This window comes from Camellia sinensis, chromosome 12 (assembly GCF_055761805.1).
Source record: "Camellia sinensis isolate YWXY chromosome 12, ASM5576180v1, whole genome shotgun sequence".
Taxonomy (NCBI): Eukaryota; Viridiplantae; Streptophyta; class Magnoliopsida; order Ericales; family Theaceae; genus Camellia; species Camellia sinensis.
The window spans coordinates 118,068,170-118,085,297 of NC_138972.1; the positions used below are offsets into that span (position 1 = coordinate 118,068,170).

General features: G+C 35.7%; 2 protein-coding genes across 6 annotated transcripts; one reads left to right on the forward strand and one right to left on the reverse strand.

Moving 5' to 3' along the window:
- Nucleotides 1-887: 887 nt before the first annotated feature.
- On the forward strand, nucleotides 888-5,751 carry LOC114289833 (L10-interacting MYB domain-containing protein). 4 transcript variants are annotated; one of them, XM_028233649.2, is made up of 4 exons: nucleotides 888-1,126; nucleotides 2,960-3,306; nucleotides 3,647-4,324; nucleotides 5,046-5,751. In XM_028233649.2, exons 1-4 carry the CDS (start codon nucleotides 928-930, stop codon nucleotides 5,634-5,636), a joined length of 1,815 nt encoding a protein of 604 aa, XP_028089450.2. In that variant the 5' UTR covers nucleotides 888-927; the 3' UTR covers nucleotides 5,637-5,751. The 4 variants fall into 4 exon arrangements, with proteins under 4 accessions (XP_028089450.2, XP_028089448.2, XP_082755826.1 ...); XM_028233647.2 differs by having other exon boundaries at nucleotides 906-1,126; nucleotides 3,635-4,324; XM_082899700.1 differs by having other exon boundaries at nucleotides 918-1,126; nucleotides 2,967-3,306.
- Nucleotides 5,752-8,420: 2,669 nt separating this feature from the next.
- Nucleotides 8,421-14,944, reverse strand: LOC114289832 (protein DEHYDRATION-INDUCED 19 homolog 4). Of its 2 annotated transcripts, none has more exons than XM_028233643.2 (5): nucleotides 14,649-14,944; nucleotides 14,358-14,506; nucleotides 13,656-13,733; nucleotides 12,438-12,700; nucleotides 8,421-8,902 (listed from the first exon to the last, which is right to left on the reverse strand). In XM_028233643.2, exons 1-5 carry the CDS (start codon nucleotides 14,698-14,700, stop codon nucleotides 8,794-8,796), a joined length of 651 nt encoding a protein of 216 aa, XP_028089444.2. In that variant the 5' UTR covers nucleotides 14,701-14,944; the 3' UTR covers nucleotides 8,421-8,793. The 2 variants fall into 2 exon arrangements, with proteins under 2 accessions (XP_028089444.2, XP_028089446.2); XM_028233645.2 differs by having other exon boundaries at nucleotides 14,358-14,488; nucleotides 14,649-14,925.
- Between the last annotated feature and the right edge of the window lie 2,184 nt (nucleotides 14,945-17,128).

Consider the following 17,128-nt stretch of genomic DNA (forward strand, 5'->3'; position numbering starts at 1 on the left):
CAAATTTTGTGGCTCAAAAGTGGCTCATCTCTCACTTAAATTCAAATATAATAATATATTTTTTTATGCTACTTGGTAGGCAACTCGATATCTTCTGCTTAATTTTAAGGGCAAATTACATATACCTTTTAAGATTTAGTAAAATTATAGATATTTTCTGAGATTTAAAAAATTACAGATACTCCCCTGAATGAACTATTTGCATAACAAATTAGGCGGCAAATTGTTATGAAAATATAAACATCAGGGGTAATTTGTTATGAAAATATAAACCTCAGGGAGGTATTTATAATTTTTAAAATCTCAAGGGGTATTTATAATTTAGCTAAATCTCGAAGGAGACCTATGTAATTTGTCCTAATTTTTAAAAAGAAAATTAACTTTAAACGTAAGTTAAACAAAATAAATTAAAACTTCAAATATCAAAATAAAAAAATAGTACAACATAAAAGTGATAAAGTTTAATTTGTCCTTTAACTTTCGAGCCCCGTTTGGGTTTTTTTTTTTATTTTTATTTTTGGAATAAAAATAGTAAAAAAAAAGATAAAATATCCAATCATATCACTATATTTTTATTCTTCTTTATATAAAAAATTTAAAAATCAATTAAGAACTATTTGACATAAACTAAGGCCTTGTTTAGGGTACTATAAAAAAGTTAAAAAATCACCATCTTATTTAAGTTACATCATCTCTTTACCACATCACTTCAAACTCAATCCATACCCAATTCATATTTCACAAAAAGTTAAAAAGTATACTTAGATCATTTCAAACCACTCCTAATTAAATACACTTATTTTGATCACATTATCTATTTATTTTTTATATTAAAAATCAAAAAATATAATTTTTTAAATTATCTCAAATAATCCCTAAAATATCTTATTCCCGGGTGGGCTAACGCACTTTTGATTGGGGGCGGTGATGAATGTAGAATATGATAAGGATAGGGCAATATTACGGGCGTGGTTAGCGTTGTATTCCAGCAACGAAACAGTTTCCATCTTATCCTGGAAAACCTTATCCCACCCCCAAACCTTACCAGATTCCTCACCAAAATTTCATCAAACTCACACTCGCTCCATCGCCCCTCGATTGGCAAATCTTTCCAATTCTCGACAAGGTTCGTTTTCATAATCTCTCTCTCTCTCTCTCTCTCTCTCTCTCTCTCTCTCTCTCTCTCTCTCTAACATATTCAAAGTTTATGTTTTGCAATTCTGGGTTCTTCGTTGGAACAACAAAGTATTATTATTGTTAGTTTAATTGAAATTCATAATTTTCTTTGAAATCGGGTTGTTATTGTTTTGAGTTCCATATCTTCGACGATGGTATCTGGTTTTATATATTTATTTATTTATAAATTTTATTTCATTAATTTGTTTTGGAGTGTATATCTTTAAGCTTTTAACCATGGAGATTTAAGTCTGTTGTTTGTGAAGGTTGCTGTTGGAAGTCTCACTTTCAATTATTCTTGGTTTTGGGGGTAATTTTAAGTTCAAACATTGTACTTTTTTCTTTATGGGTCCAATCCAATCCAACAATGGACTTTCCATTTCAGTATTTGCAGCTCTCAATTATAAAACCCATAAAAGGATTTTGTAAAGTTTTGTTACCAACCACTCCATATTGTGCTTGCCTGAATTATATAGTTGCCATTATAGTCTCAACCCTTAATTTGAGTAAAACCTTTATTTGATAGGTAAACTCATTTTAAGTATAAATAAATGTGAGTACAAGTTTCAGTAGTGGCAGAATTGTAAATGTTGCAAGCACAAATTGGCCTTGAAATTTTTTAGTAAATCTTCGAGTCTCCCTTGATTTGGATAAAAAAAAAAGAAGGTAAAACTCAATTTGCTATAAATATGAGTCAGAGTGGAGAGGTTTTTGAGTAGTTTTTTTAACCCAAGTTTTAATATGATATAGGTTTGAATAAAGGGTTGGAGATGGGGGATTTGGTGGGAAAAGAAGAGAAATTAAAAGAAAGTGAACTCTTTATCATTTGTTTGAATGATTGAGGTGGTGAAAAATTAATGTGAAAGAGTAGAGAAATGATGAGGAAAAATAATCAACTTAAAATTCATGTTCCTTTTTTTTCAGAAAAATCAGTGAGATTTGGTGAGAAAAAAAAGGCTGCTGAATATAATTTTTTATTTATTTATAATATTTAAATTGCCCATCTAAATGCAAAGCAAACAACTAAAAGACCATTGTATCTTCTTTTCTTTCTATTCGTCTCCTTAATGAGAAATCATAATCGTTTTCTTTCTTTTCTAACCTAGTTTTCTAAACGGTCTTTGATTTTAAAAGAGATGAGTATTAACACTACTTGATGGTTTTGAGCATCCCTGTTATATGAGGTGGGTCCCACCGGTATTTGTGTCTTCCTATATCCCGTGTTTGGTTGTTCCGGATATAGGGATTCCGGATAGTATATGATGCAAAAGGGGGGATATGCAATACCACTCCCCCCATGGTGTTGTATATTCCCCATCGTTGGATATAGCTCATCTTTCATCCAAAGGTAAAAAATAATTACTCTCTTCTTATCCGATCCTATATCCTATCTTAACCAAACATAGTATAAGTGACCCCCTGTATATATAATACATCTCATATCCTACAACATATTATATCCCATATTTATCCTTAGGTATTACATATCCTCCTGAAATCCTTATATCCATATTAGATACAGCTAAGAGCTCGATGGGGAACCAACAAACAGTGTAAGATAGAGGGAGTTTTATCTAGTTCTGCCTGCCAATTTTGTTGCCAGAATATTTGATTATTTGTGTCTTTTTAATATCATGTATCGTTGAGAAGGTTGATTGAATACATATATGTATGACAATTTGTTGTGGTAATTTTGTTGCTCATTTTGCTGTTGGGATTTCATATCTCTGAGGATAATGGACTTTTGTTTATTTTTGATACTCCTATTGATACCTTCTTTTAGATTGTAGGAAAATGGGTATTCGTGGACGAAGTGGTAGTGATCGCCTGAGGACAATTTGGACACCAGAAATGGATCGTTATTTCATTGACCTAATGCTAGAGCACGTCACCAAGAGGAATAGGATAGATGATCATTTATTCAGCAAACGAGCATGGAAGCACATGACATCATTGTTCAATGCCAAACTCAAATTCCAATATGAAAAGGATGTTTTGAAGAATCGTCACAAAACACTGAGAAATCTCTACAAAGCCATAAAAAACCTTCTTGACCAGAAAGGGTTCAGCTGGGACGAAACACGGCAAATGGTGACAGCTGATAATAAAGTTTGGGACGATTATATCAAGGTGCAGTTTTAAATATTTCAGAACTTGATTTGGTTGAGATTTCAAGAACTGTTCTGTTTTGTTTTTGTTTTTTTGTCTTTGCAAAAAACTAAAATCTAGTTTGTAAAATATGTGAAAAATTAAAAAAAAAGCACTTATCATTTTCATATGACTTTCTCTTTTTTGGGGAGAAAATAATATTTGAAAGTTCTAAAAAAAAAAATTGGTGCTTACCACCATCAAACTAGATTATTTTCTTAAAGAAAAAAAAGGAAAGAAAAGAAAGCAGTTTTTGAAAACTCAACCAAACATAGGAAGATTTTTCATATTTATTCCTGGATTCTTACAGGTTAATCTGCAGGTACACCCTGAGTCACGGTCGTACAGGATCAAAACCATCCCATACTATAATGAATTGTGCGTGATATATAGAAATGCAACTGTTGAAGGAAAAGCTAGCCTTTCTAGCGAAAACGCTAACATTGACAGAAATATACGTGGATCAGAAATTGGTGGATCGTTGGAAGGTTTAGAATCTCAAGCTCCTTCTGTTGGTGATGGAGAACTAGGTGATAATACGAAGACAGAATTCACTCCGCCAAGTAGTGTTAGTGAGGGAGCTGTGGCGGTTCTTCATGAAATCCTGATTGATGAAGACTATGGCACGTCTATGTCAAAAGCCAGTGACAATTTGATGCCGCAATCTATAGTAGATACTGGCTCGAGGATTGGTACTCGTTCAAGGACTTATTGGCAACCACCAATGGACCGTTATTTCATTGACCTCATGCTAGAGCATTTGCAGAAAGGGAATCAAATTGATGGTCTATTTCACAAACATGCGTGGATGGAGATGATTGCCTCGTTTAATGCTAGGTTTGGCTTTAAGTATGACATTGAGGTTTTGAAAAATCGATATAAAACTTTAAGGAGGCAGTATAATGTTATAAAGAATCTTCTTGACTTGGATGGGTTTTTCTGGGATGAAACAAGACAAATGGTGGCGGCTGATGATTGTGTCTGGCAAGATTATATTAAGGTGTGTATCCTATTCTTTTGTTTTTTTCAAAATCACCCCTTCTACGACATTTTAGATAGGATTTTATCAGGGCCAACGGGATTTTGATTTTGTTCTTCACAAGTATCAAAAGTACCTTGTTAGTTCATGGTTATAACAAATAGACAATACTAAATCACTGGAATCATAAGTTCATGCGCACACACAAACACTTGCATAGAGTGTCAAGAAACAGTTCTTTTCGATATTAGACGTTAGATTACTTTTGTGATCTTAAGAATTTACGTTGGTTAGATCTATCACTGCCTCTAATCAGTTTCTGTTTTCCAATATGTTTACTTACCCCCCCACCCACCCCCTTTGTTGACCCCCCCATTTTAATCAATTCATCGCACAAAACTAAGATCTTTGGACCTGTGGTGCCCAAACGCACTCAAGGGTTGAAAATTTGGGCACTTCACCCCCTTTCTTGTTTTTCTTCTTCTTTAGTGATGGAGTCTGCTGTTTTGAAATGGAATGATCAACCTATTCCAGGATGAATTTTTGAAGCATTTAAATGCAATGCAAAACAATGAATCAAAATGATTTTATTTCTACTCTTCTATAAGATTTGAAAAAACCTCCATCTTGTATATAATTTCCATGTAATTTTGGTGACAGTGATGATTCCATTTTTACACCCACAATTTTCGATTTTCATTACAAATCCTGTTCCAACGAGGTCTACATTAATAACATGCAGGCACATACAGATGCACGACAATACATGACCAGACCAGTGCCATACTACAAAGATTTGTGTGTTATATGTAAAGAATTGAGCAGTGATGGAAGAGACTCTCACTCCGGTCATAATTTAAGCCAACAATATGAAGTCACTGAAATCAAATTTGATAGATCATTTAAGGCTTTCGAATCTCCAGTTGCATCAGTTTCTAGTGATGATCAAGTTGGTGATGTACAGGAATCCTCACATGTGGGTTTCAAAATCAGTGGCTCTGATCAAAAGAAGCATCACTTAGAAAACCTTCCATACCCTGCACATTCCAAGAAAGCACGGGGCAAGGATGAGGGCATGGCTAGCGCTCTTCGTGAGATGGCAACTGCAGTTTCTTGTTTGGCAGATAAGAAAAAGGATGATGAGGAATCAAACTCAATCTCTGTAGAGAATGTGATCGAAGCAATCCAGGCTTTACCCGACATGGATGAAGAACTTGTTTTGGATGCTTGTGATTTTTTGGAGGATGAAAAGAAAGCGAAAACATTTTTGGCATTGGATGTTAAACTGAGAAAGAAGTGGCTGATTAGGAAGCTTCGTCCGCAACCGTTGTAGAGAACATTTTTGTGCAGTTGGTTCTGTAGAGCATTTTTCTGATTGATATGAACTGGCTTTTGCTGTTCACCCTGTAGTGAAAATTAATGAAATAACAAATGTCTTGATAGTGAAATTTGTTTTTATGGTCCATTTGTTGTTTTTGTTTCTTCAGGCTTAAAAGTCTTGTTTGGCTTAGCTTATTTGCTTCTCGGCCAAAAAATTTAGGTTGTGTTAGGTGAGGCTCTGTAATCAATTTTCCACCCACTGATTTGAATGCTATGTTTAGTTTTAGTTTTCAAAAATTATTTTCACACTTGCATTTGAAAACTCGTTTACTCGGTCATCCCTCCAGACGTTCTCCCGGTTGACCGGAATATTTTTTTTTTTGTTTTTGTTTTTTTGTGGCACTTGCTATTTTTATATTTTAAATAAAAATATTTTCAGAATTTTTTTTAAATTTTTTATGAGTTTTTAATAGAATTTTGGATTATATATTTGGTTATAAGTTGTAAGTTTTTGAATTAAATATCGTGTCACATTAAAATTTTTAAACTCAATTCAAAACTCTCTTCAAAACCCATAACGAAATAAATTTTCCTCATTCAAATCATAATTCTAAAACCCACAAACTCAAAATACAATTTTATATCAAATTTTAATTCTAAAATTTTACCAAACACTACGTTATATATATATATATATATATATTTTCTTTGCATGTGGCATGAGACATGAGACTTGTTTAGGTGAAAAATTTAAAAATTCTACTTAAGTCATTTTGTTGTCGTCGTTATTTAATTTGATTTTACTATTTTGTTCTCTACAAGTGTGAGAAGATCATTTATATAAAAAATGAAAAAGTAGAAACATTGAAGGGCAACCTACACAATTTGCAATGAAAATCTATGAAAACCAAAATTTGAAAGTTGACTTCTTAAATTATGCCAAACATGTTTTTTTAATCTTGACTTTTCAGTTGACTTTTTTCGAGAGTTAAAAAAGCAGCCCTGCCTCCAAACCACAATTATCCCAGCTCTCCGTCTAAACTCTCCCCCGAGAATTATTTAACTGACTAACAATGAAGTCTAACTTTTACAATGCTCAATCTGGAGGAAGAAAAATAGAGGCCGTGTTTGGTTGTATTTTTAAATTAATTTTTAGCAGGCGAATTCTCGCTTGACGTTTGGATAGAACACTCAAAATATGATTCCGCGTATTAATTCAAATTACGGTTTGAAAATCCGTTTCGCATCTCGTAGTTCATTTCTCCGCTTTCAACGTGTCTGTCTTCTTCGTCTTTTGCTCTGAAAAGCTTCCCCTTCCTTCTCCATCGTCTCTGAAAATTTCCCGTGACCCTCGTCTTTCTTTCTCTTTTGATCTGAAAAGCTTCCATGTCTTTCTCTATCGTATCTGAAAATTTCGCGTGAACCTTATATTTTTTCTCTGTATCAAACATCAGACATGGAAGCTTCGACTATCTGATAAGAAACTGAGTGGGAGGTGTGAGATGGGATCACCGGCCGGTTGACCTCCCGGTTGTCCCGGTCCGACTTCCTACTCCTTGACTATCTGAACCTAAGGTTCAGAAGGTTCATGTTATTTTTATTTTTTTTATAGAAAGGCTGAGGTTCAGAAGGTTCAGATTGTTTTTTATTTTTTATTTTTACTTTTTATTTCTTATCTATTATTTTTTTATAATATTAATAATTTTTTAATAATATTACATCCGTATACTGAATTACTAAATTAATAACGTGTAATAAATGAGAAAAAAAATTGATAATGTTTTGTAAGATTTACGTTATGATTTGTATTTTAAAATATTACACTTAGTGTATTTATGTTAATTTTTATTAATATGTATTCTCAAAAGTTGTTGACTTTAACAAAATTTTAAAAAAATATATAAAACGTATTGTAGAAGATGTTTGTACAGGCGTAAAAAATGAATTGATAGAAAATTTAATTGACACAAAATAATTGACATAGATTTATTTTAAAATGAAAAAAAAAATTTGGAAAAAAAAGTATTCAAAAAAAATTACTGAAAAAAATTAATTGAAAAAAAAAATTCAATTTTTAATTTCAGTATTTTAAAAATAATTTGGTTATTACTGTTGATAAAAAATACGGATATCGATATATAAGTTGTGTGTTTGATTATAAATTATTGATTGAATTATGTTTTGAAAACTATTTCCAAAACACATTACCAAACAAATTTTCTTATTTCACATGTCAGATCAAATTTTCAAAACTTAATTCAAAATACATCTTCAAAACACATTTCAACACTCTATTTAAAAATCATAACCAAACAAATTTTCTACACTCAAATCATAATTCCACAACACACAAACTCAAAATATAACTCATACTCTCAAATCACATTTACAAAACTCTACCAAATGGAACAAGAGACTTTCACACAATTATTGATTATTACAAACCAATTGGACAATTTGATGGAATTGAGAATCTCCGAATCTATGCTTTATTTTCAACTTGCACTGATTATTACAAACCAATTGAAAAATTGATGGAATTAGAGAATCTCGAGATCTATGCTTATTTTCAACTCCCTGATGTATTTCATCACTTACTATGCTCTTCCTCGTTTATGGGTGCCTAGGCAATGAAGCGTATAACGGAAATGGCAATTTATCCAGAAAATGCAGTGTATGCTATCAAATTAGTCAGCCTTGGTTTGGATTGACAAGAAATTTGTCAACAACTATTACTTGTCTTGCATCGACACCATAAAAAATAAATGAAGGCCAGAGTCAGATATATATATATATATGGAGTTACAATATTAATATATATATTTATTAAATTTTCCAAACAAGGAGAGATGTGACATTATAGCTGAAACAAGTAGAGCTCTAGAGCATTCAGCCTGTCCTAGAAGAAAATCCTACAGAAAACAAAATGCGAAAATGTCTATGTTAGCTCAGCTTGGTCACATCTTTCCATCATACACAACAGCTCTGACAACACTTCATATATGGCCTAACTAATTACACTGACTTTGTAGCATTTTCATTCAATTCGGTTTCTACATCTAGCCTCATTCATTCTCCCCCAATTAAATTTATCAGCGTTTTGAGCAGGCTACTATGGGATTCCCGGTTAACAGTTAAAGTCGAGACCTGTGGTTGCACTATTATTTCATTCACAAGTCGTCTTTGAAGATGGTAGAATACAGTAGCCCTTGTACAAACTCACACCTCTGGGCCTTCTCTTCCTGGTCCTTGTTAGATAAAGGAGACGGATCAATGTTTCTGCCACCACATAAAACCATCAGAAATATTTATAATATAAGAAATCTAATATGGTTACAATAATAGTAAATACAATATTATTTATAGTATAAGTAGTGTAAATTATCAAAAAGTATGAACATCGGGAACTGACATGTCTATTCAGAAAGGCACAAGTACGACAGGTTATTTTCAAGCAGACTAAGCATCTAACAAAGTAACCACAGGAAAGTAAGATCTGGAACAAACAAAGGAATTAGAAATCATTGCAAGCTACATTGTTGTAGCTCAAACCAAAATAGAGTTATGCTGAGGATCCCAAATAATCAATCAATTTTTCTACCAAACCTCTCACATGGGTGTGGGACCTACACCCATATGAGAAAGACATGGAAGTGTAACACGGTCATACCTAGCTTTACCAAGCTTGGGATAATAAGAAAGCAAGACCTGAACACATTAAACAACGGTTTTTCATTGTGGGCAAATAATTTTTCCTCTTCTACTTACAATGAGAATTATAATGTCAATGACAACAATAAGATGGTGTTCAGTGAATTTATCTCACTCACAAAAGTCCATTAATTGACTGCAAATTCGCAGCATTTCTTCTTCTTTATTTTTTATTTTATTTTATTTTTTGTCATGGTCTGCTAATGATAGCAGTCATCCTCTGTAACAAACTACATCCAAACCCTCTTCAGCATTTCTACATCCTCTATAGCTTCATAACCTAACCTATGCTCACTTCTCAATCAAAACCAAATAAGTGTGCTCCCATAGCTAGTAAACTTAAAACCAAGTATGCACTAAGCTAAGAACAGCACTGACTACAACTACCTTACTATCTAATAAAGACACACCAAAACATCTCGATGTAGTCATCGGCACTGAGATCATTTTCTTCACAAGCTTGTTTGCTAGCCAAACATTATGCTGTGCACCAAAGCAGACCAAGTCATCTCACATCAATGTGATAAAATTGTGTCAGTTACAATATATTTAGACACTCTACCCAACAAATTAAGCATCAAGCATCATTTTCCTGCATTCTGCAATTCTTAAATGACAACAAATTGAAATATCTAAATTGGCTGAGTACAATTTTGTAGTCCAGTTGATCTACTACAATCAACAATAGAAGCCAAGGTGCAAGGAATCTGAGTGCAGCATCAGAAGACAGGCAGATGATATAATAAGAAGAGTTAGTCTTTCCTCAAGTTCACCAAAAATAAACAAAATTCTCCTTGTAAGGTTATTCAAAGTACATCGAAGACGATATACTTGATCAGGTCAAACATAGCTTATAATAATGCAATCATATCCTAGTTGTTAATTTCATCAAACATAGATATACAAAGGAAGCATCGTTCACTCTCATACCCCAACTAGTTCAAACTTAGTTAAGTGGAGAACTTGATAGAACTAGGAGAGCCACAGCATGTAAATATAGAATCCCCCTACATATATATATATATATATAATGTTTCTTTTATTTGTTCTCTCTCTCTCTCTCTCTCTCTCTCTCGTGTATGACTGACTACATGTATGTGGTCAACAGAAGTACCAACTATGGTAAACAATGATGATGAATTTAGAAGGTCAAATTTCTAAGATAGTATGGTAGGATGGGCACATGCATAGTCTTGAGAAAATCATTTCCATACGCAGCAGGAAAGGCCCAAGAAAAATAAGGAGCAGGGCACAGAAAAACAGCTCCCATGTATGTATATTTCCTAATTCTATTCAATTCATATTTTATAAAAATCATGCATTTCATTGGGAACACCCGTTATCAGGCACTGAATGCATGTTAGAGGTTCAGCACAGAAGTGAATTAATCCTCAAAATCTACAAGACTAATGCAGACAGCAAATATGAGATGTAGACTAATGCAGCAAATATGAGAGTTAGTAGCAAATATGAAAAGCAATCATGAAATGTGCTGTTCATCATATTACACTTTCTAGGGAGATGTAGACTAATGCAGCGAAGCAAAATACTACTGTTAATGAAGTTAATTTGAATAATAGTGATTAGTATCCAGGCAGCCACTTGTTAATTCATGAAAAGAAGTGGAAAATTTCATGATGCCGCAAAGACAAATTTTGACTGGAATTTAAATTTGTAAGCAAGATTCTAAAAGAGAGTTAGTGTGCCTCTTACCAAATGCCCCCTCCCCCTCTATGTTCCTAACTAAAGAGAAACTCCTTTTTTTTACCTCATCGCCACCCTCTAAAGTCTTATTGCGCTGTGCTTAATTATGGTCTCAATGCACCATAGGGATTGAAACCATAATACCTCCACAACCCCACATGTTTTCGAACCTAGGCACTCATGGGGAATCTCCAAGGCACCTGTGTTAGTGCATTTGCCCGAATGTGCTCAACGCACCCCCCTTGGCTCGCTCAAGCGTGTTGTCTCTACCACTTGCGATTACATGCTCGGCACTCTCAGTCCAGTTGAGTGACTCTCCACCCAAACATGTCCCTCCTATACCTCATTTTCTCGTCTCCAATGTTATCTCCAAATGGTTCCGATGCTCTCACACTAACTTAAATTGGAAGTAGAGTCCACGGACCCCCACACAGTTGGTCCAATGGTCATGAGGGGCTAAGTGGCCTCATGATCCTTGTGTAAGAACTCTGGAGGCATGCGGCTCAGTAGATAAAGTTGAGGATTTGACAGTGTGTTCATTTCTCTCGAGGGACTTGCACTAACGCATTGAACAGTTTAGGGTGACAAACCACTAGAAGACATACTCCAAATCATGACAAACATGTGGTGTGTTCCTTACCTCTTCATGTGTGTGGCCGCAAGAAAATTTTGTAAATGTAGCCACTACAGAGGGCACCCGTTCCTTACCTCTTCACGTGCCTACAATACTTCCCACACAACTAGCCTACTCGCCCTCCTTTACCTCGCACAATCAAAGCTGCTAGTTGCCATACCTATTATAATGCTCACAAACCTTTCCACCCAAGCTTTATCCTTGTTATTACATTTAAATAGATGATAACTTAACCAATCTTGAAATTTACTTCCATTGACTCTGAATCTTCCATTCAGGTTTTAGTCTCGTCATCTGTGTCATCAATTCTAAAAATTTACTCAGCACAGGATTACTTAATAATGAGGATAATGGTTTTCTTTAATAAGGTCAGATTTCAAAATATCTGCTTGATTCATATAGTTACCATCTAATATTGTCAGATACAAAGTCTTGTCCCAGAACTAACCCCTGAAAACTCGTCTAAGTTAGAAACTGCATCCAACTGGTGGTTGACTGTTTATGCACTGTATTTTTTTTTCCTCCACACTATAAGAAATAAAAGAATGCTGCAAATCACCCCTTAAACTCCCAACAAAAAACTAAGAACTTTTATACCCAACATGTAAAAAGAAAACCCCAATTTTACAGTCTGCCAAAAACTGTTCTAAAGCAAAGTCAAACATATTAAGGAGTTGATGGGTTTCAGTTCCTTTGTTGATTGAAGTAACAACATAAGATGATATGTATAAAACAAGACGGCACGAATGGAATTTTTTCTGATACCTTTCTAACATATTCTCATCTGAGCTTTTTTTTGCTAGGTTCGCTTCAGTTGTAAAACTAGGCTGTAGAATTTCAGACTCTTCAGCAGCTGGCGGATTATAGATGAATGATGACAGCAATGGATCGGCATCCATATCAGAGGAAGAAACCACACAAGAAGACTCCTGAACAAAAGAATCCAGATATTCATCCTGTGAATTCTTCCTTAATAAAGATAGGGTTGAACGAGATACACTGTTGCGCAGTTTCTTTTTGTACAAAGCGTAAAATTTAGTCAAGGAATTCAAAGGATAGCGTCTACTCATCCATAATACAAAAGATATTTATAACTAGAAAAACGGTAAGTAAAAGTGAGATCTTAAGAAACATGATGTGATGAAATAAAAAAAAAAAAGAGGATAATGAAATTTACTTATAAAAAAAAAAACCTTTAAAAAAAAAAGAAATAGAAATTTATAGGTAAAAGGACTTCATTGACATTGGACTTAAAAATGAAAACAAAAATTAAAAAAAAGTGATGTTACATAAATGACAAGCAACATCGATCGATATACAAAACAAAGCACAACAGGAGAAATGAAAATTTGACTATGAAGACATCATTAGCCAATCAGTTTCAACCAACTATATAATTCAGTGTGTATGAGGGTGTTTCTATCTGTGCACGTGTGAAGCACACACCAACCCATATCACAACAAACCACAAAGATCTTGACTGCCAAATACCAATATTCATTTAATTACATTACAAGTTTCCTGCAACTTTTGCCAACGGAACTTGAAAAAAAACAAAAAGAGGCAAAAAGAAAAGTGATCAGTGAAGCTAGATAAGGAAATATCAAGCATCTTAGCTTCGTGACTTTACTACTTGAATGCAGCATCAATTTCAAATTTCAAAATTTAATGTTTTTGACATGCACAAGATGATACTTTAGGAGCAAAAGGCATATGAAGGAGAATCACTAGAACATTCAGTAAATAACAACCATCTCTATAAACAATGAAAGACATAAACTACTTGCTAATACCAGATATTTTAATTCGAATAGAATTTCATAACCATCTCAACAATTCACTTTTCAGAATAGACAAACTGTTACGCAAACAAATCATTTTCTGGGAGCATGCGGCATGTGAATGGGCATAATCGGTAAGCCAAAAAATCTGAATGACACAAATAAAGCTATAACTAATTTGAGAGAAAAATATAAAGGATATTTGTAAGATGCTTCCATGTTGCGTGATAATGTGCACAGCCATATTGATCCCCACCTTTTTTGCACAAATGGGACAGATCTGCAGACATGAAGAACCCTCACATAAACAAGGTTTATTTCAGAAAGCAACAAATAGAGTTGGTGTAAAGAGAGAACAATACAGAATTAGCAGTAAATTCATATGCATTAGCTGGTTAAGGTTTAATTCACAAACAGTCATGCCCATCAAATAAACCCATTTTGAATAAAAAATCAATTGATTTCCAAATTAAGAAGGATATTGGATTAATCCATTCATGACTTCTCATTTCATGTCTAAACTAGAACTATTAGGGATGAATTCCACCATAATTTTACCAACTTTGCTCTAGACCCCTCCTAAATTACCCATTTTTTTTACCAACTACACACATGGGACATAGGGAACAAGAGCAACGTGGCTTTTGGGAAGGGCAAGCTGCGCCGACTCACACTTGATAGTTTTCACACCTGTGTTAACAGGTAACAAAAATACCAGCAGAGAAAACTTAAAAGCTAAGGTGTCCAATAGAAACCCATATTCATGTTTGTTCTTTTATATACATATATATACAAAAATTTAAGCCTTGTATTTTTGTAAATATAATACACACGTATGCATAAATAATAATAATACTAAGATCTCTTATAAACAAGAAATTAAAGTGGGAAGTAATAATATTACCCCAGACTTGGCCTCAATGGGATGACCATCATCGATGTGACAGCAGAATCCAACAAGGTCGAAATCATCCAAACAAAATGGGCAAACGTAATCAGTCTTCAAATCATCGTCTTCCTCATCACTCTCATCTTCTATATCAATATGAAGATCTACTTCCATCAATCAACACCATTCACTCACCAGTTCAGTTTATCAAAGTATAAACATTTACATGTATACAAACAATCAATGAAAAACAAAATACAAAAAATACAGATTGTGTGTATTTTGGTTTCAAGTAGTAGTACTCACCCATGGTGTGATTTGAAGAAGTAGATAGAACAAGGTAGCGCTCATCATCCATTGCAATTTCACCCAAGATTTTCTGATAATTCTGTACAAATTTACAAACAGATTTATGTACAGAGAGGAATATAAAATTTGTCTAGGGTTTTAGAAATGCTCTCTCTCTCTCTACAAAATTTAAGGGAAAATTAGACGGAGAGGGAGAGAGAGAGAGCATTGAAAAACCTACTCTGAAAAACAGGGGAAGAAGTATCGAAGCAATTTCGGGTCGTGACTCGGATCCTTCGTGGGCACGGATTCTTGTTCAGAAAATAACCATGGACTCCCGCGTAATTTCGGATACTACCCTCCACTCCACCCGGACAAGACAACCACTTACACCGACCTTACTCGGATTATGTGACTTTCGGCACACACCTCAATTTCTAGAAACGCATGAAGAAATTATCATATGATTCAAATTTATTTATTTTATGTATAGGTTTTATAACACGTGAATTAAATTTAGATAAATTTAATTATCATAAAATAATATGATTTAAATCTATAAAATAAATTTTTAAATATTTTTGTGTGTACAAATTTTAGATATTTTATTTTTGGATAAATTATAAAAACGTCACTTGAGATTTATTAAAAATATGATTTATTCCCTGTGATTTTTAAAATTATATCTTGTCCTTTGAAATTTTTAATTTTATAATAAATAATTTTTTTTAAATAAATTATCAAGTCAATTAATAATTTAGATAATTTTATCATTATATATGAGAGTGAGAGGGAGATTAATGATATGGAATTGGACCGGACAGATTTGGGCCCGACAGAGTTGGGCCGGACAAATTTAGGTCGGACAGAGCTGTGCCAGACAGATTTGGGCCGAACAGGTATTGGGCCAAGTTGTGTGGCCCGGCCTTGAAGGAAGCTGCTCGGTTAAGGCAGCGCGTGGATTAACCGAGCTGCAAGGATCCGTGGTTACGAAGCCGGTCAGGTGAAAAGTCCAGCGCCAGGAAAGACAAGGCTGGACCGAGGTACCTGTTTGCTCGGCAGGTAGGTCGACCGCAGACAAGCGTGAGTTGTCCCGAGCTCGGCTTTGCCGATATGCCGCCGAGTCTGGTCCTCATCTGAGCTTAGTTGTTGGAGTACTTGGACATGAAGCGCAGCATGGCAGACGATGGCAGACGATGGCCGAGATGGCACTGCCCGGCTGCCGAGCTCCCAGGAGAATGGGCAGGCAGTTGGGTTAGGTGGTGCTCAGCAAGGTTTATGTTGACAGATGGGATAGCAATGTCACGTGTTGAGAGGTCACTGGGAGTAGATTTGGGGCGCAGAAGGTATATAAGCACGTCTGCGCCCCCCATACGTGGGCGGATGAACATTTGGTGAGACATGCACTAAACATAATTCTCTCCATTCTCTCTATCTATCCCCTGGTGTGTGTTCTAACTTGACCGTCGGAGGGGTTTTCCAGCCACACACCGCCGGGTAGCTCACCGCCTTTGTGTACGCAGGTGATCAGATAGAAGCGGAGCTTAGAAGAAGGGAGTACGGGCTTGCCTGAATATTCTCTCCCCGTACAATTGGCGCCGTCTGTGGGAAACTTTGCAGATAAAACCTTGTCTTCCAAGCTCATCCGATCGCTTTCTATGGCGAACAACGAAGAGATTCCGCTGTCCGCCATCGATGGAGCCACTCCGAAGTCAGGCAGACGGAGAGAGGGACACCCCACCATTACTCCGATGGGGGACTTGGAGACATTCCCAGGAGGACGGTCGGGAGACGCGCGGGATAAGCGTGGAAGAAGTCATGGTCATTCACGGAGTCCAGACGGTCACCGACGGAGGAGAGACTCATACGCCAGACGTCTGGAAAATAAGCTGAAGGACCAGGACGCCGTCATCCGGCGGAGATGGAGGAGCTGAAGCGACATGTCAAAGGGAAGGGTGTAGCTGGAGTGGGAGACCACAGTGAGCGCACCTAACCCCGCCGTTCAGGTAGTCAGAGTCAACGGCACACACCGTCCATCTCTATTACCAGAAGTTACAAGGTTGGTGATTCCGATGTGCGCGCAGAGAAATCCAGTTCGCAAGATAGCACTTACTAGCCCTCACGTCCGGCGACGACATCGAGGTACACCTATTTCGCTCGATCAGAAGATTTGCGGACAGTCTTGGAGGAACGGGCTCACCGGCGGGAGGCACAGAGGATACCGGCTTTCCAGCGGTTATCCTACGGGGTTCATGCCAACGAGGAGGTCGGAATGCCTCCACCCCGCCTAGCTGCGCCACTCCTTGTGGATTCCGACTTGGCAAGGTTGAGCACCACCCCTTTCTCCTTGGAAATAGAAATAACATCGCTTCCGGCAGGCTTCCACCAGCCAAAGTTCACGCTTTACAATGGAAAGACCGATCCTTACATGCATGTAAGCCACTTTCGACAGGTCATGGCCGAACATAGGCAGAATGATGCTCTTATGTGCCTCATCT

Coding starts and splice junctions, on each gene's coding strand:
- LOC114289833 (XM_028233647.2), top strand. CDS start 928: ATGAATGTAGAATATGATAAGGATAGGGCAATATTACGGGCGTGGTTA. Junction 3,307..3,634: donor TTTGGGACGATTATATCAAG/GTGCAGTTTTAA, acceptor GGATTCTTACAG/GTTAATCTGCAGGTACACCC. Junction 4,325..5,045: donor TCTGGCAAGATTATATTAAG/GTGTGTATCCTA, acceptor AATAACATGCAG/GCACATACAGATGCACGACA.
- LOC114289832 (XM_028233643.2), bottom strand. CDS start 14,700: ATGGATGATGAGCGCTACCTTGTTCTATCTACTTCTTCAAATCACACC. Junction 13,734..14,357: donor CCATTGAGGCCAAGTCTGGG/GTAATATTATTA, acceptor TCATGTCTGCAG/ATCTGTCCCATTTGTGCAAA. Junction 8,903..12,437: donor GATGAGAATATGTTAGAAAG/GTATCAGAAAAA, acceptor ATGTGGTGGCAG/AAACATTGATCCGTCTCCTT.